Here is a 5,455-nt window from a genome sequence, read left to right as displayed (position 1 = left end):
TCTATATTTGATCAATGACCTCTTTATACTTCATTTGGAGGTGTAATTTAAGCGACATCAACATGGTAATTCATATCGTACGTAGAGTCCGATGTGGCGTCCTATGTGTATTGTGTCACGTAGGATACATGTGTCAACTTGTATAAGTTTAAGTGTCTACTTTACGTGCGAGATAAGATCAAGTTAAAGTGCAAATTTATGTATTATATCAATACTATATTAATGAAGAATGCCCCATAATTCAAAAGTTAATAGGTAATAGCAATACCTGAAGCAAATCTTAATCCTTCTCGTGGAAGCCAAACGTGCTCAAAATGACTGAACGGGTCGGTAAATAATCTCGAGACAACAATTATAGAGAAACAAACATAAAACCTCAGCTAAATCTCAACAATTCATATTCGAGTTTTTAAGAGATAGGTGACCACAAGCATTTTATAAAAAAGGATTTGAAGCGAAACAGAGAAATCCAAATCAGATCTCAATTGTCCATAAGAATATAAGTCAAAATTTTGGAATTCAAATGGTAGAATGAGCAATCTATAAATGAAACAGCGGCTCGTATCAATCGGGAAACTTTTTTTTCTGCAATTTTCAGTTTTTTTTTTAATTTATCTTAAGATATGAAAATCTTAAAATAGTAATTATTAGTACATCATTACCCTAATGCAAAGCAGTTTAATAGAATGGGTTAGAATTATTTTTTAAAAGCCACATGACAATTTTCTAATTAAAAACAAGAAAAATGACTGTTCAATTCAAAAAGGAACTCCGCTAGAAAGAAGACTAATTGTGCTCTATTTTTTGAACAGCGAGGGTATACGTAAGCCACTTTTAAATGAGAGATATGTTAATTAGTTGTAAATCATAAAATTGAGTGGTATATGAGAAACGTTTTCCTTTAATCTATTACTTTGTTCTATAAGAGATGTGAATTACTCCATACACTAAAGACAATAGGAATCACCATTAGTCATGATTTACTTGGGATGAGTGGCGAACTATTGCCTTAAATAACTTATTTTCAACTTCATCAGTTCACAGGAAATAGTCTCTGTGTGTATCTGTATATCAAGAATATTCAACCTTCTATCTTTTGGATCAAATATACCTACTGATTTTATTGTAAATTCTATCAGAGAGAGTAATAAGCAAAGTCCTAGAATAATTAATGTTGTTCAGTGAAATCAGTATCTCGGTTTATTTACTATAGCTGTGGCATCCGAATTCGAGTAGTAGGATTCCTTAAAGATAGACGAGGACTCGTTGTGAAGGAGTTTGATTCATAAATATTGCAGATATGTATTCATTCTTGCTGGGGTGCTTAAAGTGGGCCACCTGTACCTTTCAAATTTACTAACCTCTATAATGTTAGCATTTGCTGAGAGTGATTGTTATGATTAAGATTTACTTATTTTTTTATGATACACTGTATGCTTGAATAGTTTCTTCCGAGCTGACGGCAGAAAGGTAAAGGAGGACTGCAATTTATTACATTCTGTACTCTGATTTGAACTTCTCTAACACGTAGTTCTGCAGCTGACAAAAGAAAATTGTAACTAAATTCCCTAACTAGTACTGGAGCAGGCAAATAAGGCATTGATTAAATGTGAACTTGCATAGCTTTCACCATTCCTTCATCCCAAAGGCCTCTTTTACTCCTTGCAGCTTCACGAATTTTGCTTTCTTACTGAATATTTGAGACCACATATAGTTATTCTGTATCTAATTAACAGAACCACTAAAAGGTTTTTGTGTAACCTCCCGTGTTGTAGGCATACGGGTTTGACTGTGCACTTGCTAATCCTACTTGTCCTTGCATTCCATCCCTTTGATATTGTTGCCACATTAACTGCTCATCTATTAATAGTCTCTGCTTCTTTTCCATTTCTGACATCTGAACATATGATGGTGGAGCTATTACTAGTGATGCTGCAAAAGGGTCAGTGTTTGTCCTGGCTGTGTGAGCTCCGCCATCGGCTGATGGAGGTGCCGGCAAGGACAGCATTGCCGGCCGACCGGCTGATCCCAGCGCGGCACTGCTAGCACTTCCAGTAGCTACAACACCTGAGCTGGCTACCACCTTAGCTACTGCTCCTTGTTGATACATTCCATCTAGAATTAACGTGTTGAACCCTCCAGGAAGGGAAGCCTTCTGATTTGACAAATGGCTCGTGTGCTGAACCAGTGTGGTTTCCCAATCACTTGAATCTTTGAACGCTTCCCATGGTGAAGTGGTTGTTGAAGGAGCAGCATTTGTTGGATCACCATCAAAGAGTGCTACCGCCAATTGATCTCCATGTTCTTCCATAGTTGGTGCATCATCACCTATGTTCAACAAGTCGGCTATGTCTTGGGCTTTCACCATCTCTTTCTTTTCTTCTTCTTCATGTTTCTCTTGCTTTATTTCTTCAGGAATTCCCTCTGGTGGTGGTAATGACTTAATTGCATTCATCTCCTGTTCTGGCTCTGGTTCTGGCTCTGATTCTAGCTCTGGAGTTTTTTCAACCTGCTCACTTTTTGGTTCATAACGCATCGCATTCCCATTCTGCCCCGCTATGGATTTCTCTCGTATGAATTCATCAATAAGGTCAAGTTTCTTTTGTGGAATGTTCTCAATGTCTGGATATTCAGAAGTGCGTCCAATTCCAACCATTCTACACCAATTATAGAATTGTTCGAGCTCATCATATTGCTTGTTAATACGGCAGAAGATTTCATGAACCTTCACAGAGTCGGGGATTGATAGTTCATGGAACTTATTAATCAAGATACTTATTATTTCTGTTATTTCGTAGTATATCTGGAAACTCTCCTTCACAAGTGGATATAGAGCCACGAACACAGTTCTGTTGGTCCTTGCTAAACCTGCTCTTGCAGCATAGCAAACATAAATTAGAATCATGTACCAAAGACATCTTTTAGTATAGAATGACTAAAACAAAGCACTATTTTCATGCAAGCGCTTGAATGGGCGTGGCACATGGTATGAATATTCAAAGTATCCTAGTGTTGTTTTTAAAAAAAATAATTTGTGCTCCTTGGATCGTTTTATTAATTATCAGCAAAGGCCAAAGGCCAAATCCAAAAGCACTAGTCATTAATTTTTTATTTTTTGACTAAAAGGAAATTAAAGCTAAAGTAGTGTGAAAATAGTAAACTACAATACAGACCTGCGGGTCTACAAGCTAGGAATCGCTCAAGAAGTTGGATAAGATATTGGATCCTTGAGAAAATGTCATCATTCTTCATTTCGCTCAAGGGTGTGGGTTTCACCATGACAACATCAGTACCAACACCATCTAAATCTTCGTCATAAGCATAGGCACTGCGCTTTCCCCGGCGGCTCTGCATCCTATACTCAAGCTGTTCGTCAAGGTACAAAGAATAGGTTCGGACAAGTGCGGAATAGTCCCATGAATTGGATCTGGAATCTCGAAACTCAGACATGTTAAGAAGCCTGGTTCCTTGTCTCGTGGCAAAGAAAATCTCCTGCTCATAAGAGGGATCACCATCAGAGAGCAATCTATGGATCAACATTACTGACTTGAGCGCCACAACCCAGTTCTTGGTCTTGCCAAGACGTCTTGAAATGTTGTCGACACAAGCACCAATATTGGCCCGAGAATAAGCAGTCAAGCTTAGAATCTCTCGAATGTGCCTCTCCTCAGGCGGGTACTCTTGGTGTCTAGTGGCCTTAACAATGGCAACTTCTAGGTCGGACAAGCTATTGCTGCCGCCTACCTTAGCCAGACTTATGGTTGTTTGGTCCTTGACAGCCCCAATTGCTTTTCTAAGTTTACTTGGTGCCATGAAGTTAGTTTTCAGGCTTGTCACAATTAAATATGGATAAAAATATTTTCTTTTTCAGTTATTCAGAAGGGTGGCAGCTTTAACCTGTGAACGAATAAAAAAAACAAACACATGCTATTAATTTATAATGACATTGAACATGCATTCGTGAAGTTTACATCAAATCTCTAGAGTAATGAATGTTGTGACACAAACAATATACATTTCAATGGTGGATCAAGAATCTAGAGTCGATGAGTTTATAATGAGTATACAAATCTTTTGCTTTGCCAGAAGCAGTTGGTTCACTTTAACCGTGGAACCCCCCTGAGATCTTCTCTTTACCGTTATATCTATGATTATAGCTGCCCCACAACTGATATTGTTGGAATTTACGATTAGACTATCACAAAAATGATGGAAATGTTTTGTAATTTAAGGATAACTTAAAGGGAACAAAGAATCGAGAAGAAGACAAAGAGGATGATGTATGTACAGCTCTTTCTTCTTCCCCCTCCTTCTGTTCTAGTTAAACTTCCAATTTTCCCCTTATGCATTCTTCCTCTCGACTGGTTCGAACGACCATACAAATATCCTCCATTTTAGCACAATAATACGGATAGGTAATGAAATGTTTTCGAAACAAAAAAAGAAGCTGCGGTTTAGATAAACTTTCTATAATCATTGAATTTTGGGTGGAAAAAGATGAGAGTTCCTTTTTATCCTATTTGACTCATTCCTGTGGCGGGGTTAGTCATTTGTTCATAGAAGTTTTAGTTTGTTGAATTAACAATTCAGCAATAACTAGCTTTCCCTCACTCACGAGAATATATCTTAGAGGGTGTTTGGATTGATTTATTTTTAAGTACTTTTAGCTTTTAAGCTTTTTTTTTTTTTAGATAATACCCTATTATCCCCTGAACTATACTCAAAATGATAGAGACACATCCCTACTAAAAGGGGTTTTATTATCCCTGAACTAATTAAAAGTGTAATTTTAACACCCTTAGTGCTTACGTGGTACAACACACTGAAGTGTCCAGTAGGCACACGTGGCACTAAGGGTGCCAAAATTACACTTTTAATAAGTTCAGGGGTAATAGGACCCCTTCAAGTTGAGGTTAGTCACAGCCGTTTTGGGTATAGTTCAGAAAGGGAATAGGGTATTTTCTCTTTTTTTTTTTTTTAGAGGTATTAGATAAAAATAAAAAGTATTTTTAAGGACTTTACTTTACGCTTAAAAAATATAAAAATAAGTCTTAGCCAAAAGTAGGTTGGTGCCTATTTTTTACATTTGACTTTTGACTTTTAGCTTTTAAGTCACTTAAAAAAAGTCCATTCAAACACCCACTTAGTATTGTACACAGTATTGTAAAGTAATATCAATATTATTAAAACGGAAAAGGGATAAATATATTCATGAACTATCATAAATGTCTATCACTCTCCAAGTGGTGCAGAGTTAATGGTGTGACACTATCATTATTTGGCTAAGACCGTAGGATTTTTCTCAAAAGGTCTGAGACCATTAAGAGTACCTTTATACCTTATATTAGCGTCCCAATTTTTTCAACTATCAATATAGGTTTTGGTTCATCACACACGCAACAATCCCCTCTCAAACTATGGCCCATCAACCTTAGTTTGTATCAAATGAGTCCTG

At 36.9% G+C, this 5,455-nt stretch overlaps 1 protein-coding gene across 1 annotated transcript; it reads right to left on the bottom strand.

Moving 5' to 3' along the window:
• Window positions 1-1,341: 1,341 nt before the first annotated feature.
• LOC107852292 (putative clathrin assembly protein At1g03050) lies at window positions 1,342-4,479 on the bottom strand. Its single transcript, XM_016697352.2, has 3 exons — window positions 4,016-4,479; window positions 3,174-3,897; window positions 1,342-2,868 (listed from the first exon to the last, which is right to left on the bottom strand). Exons 2-3 carry the CDS (start codon window positions 3,811-3,813, stop codon window positions 1,742-1,744), a joined length of 1,767 nt encoding a protein of 588 aa, XP_016552838.2. The 5' UTR covers window positions 3,814-3,897; window positions 4,016-4,479; the 3' UTR covers window positions 1,342-1,741.
• Window positions 4,480-5,455: the final 976 nt, after the last annotated feature.

Source organism: Capsicum annuum, chromosome 11, assembly GCF_002878395.1.
Source record: "Capsicum annuum cultivar UCD-10X-F1 chromosome 11, UCD10Xv1.1, whole genome shotgun sequence".
In the NCBI taxonomy this organism is placed as follows: Eukaryota; Viridiplantae; Streptophyta; class Magnoliopsida; order Solanales; family Solanaceae; genus Capsicum; species Capsicum annuum.
This window is presented reverse-complemented; position numbering and strand designations above follow the sequence as displayed.

Excerpts from the sequence above, each read along its gene's own strand:
- LOC107852292 (XM_016697352.2), bottom strand. The coding sequence starts at position 3,813 with ATGGCACCAAGTAAACTTAGAAAAGCAATTGGGGCTGTCAAGGACCAA. Across the intron at positions 2,869-3,173 it reads CCTAGCTTGTAGACCCGCAG|GTTTAGCAAGGACCAACAGA; the intron begins GTCTGTATTGTA and ends CTGCAAGAGCAG.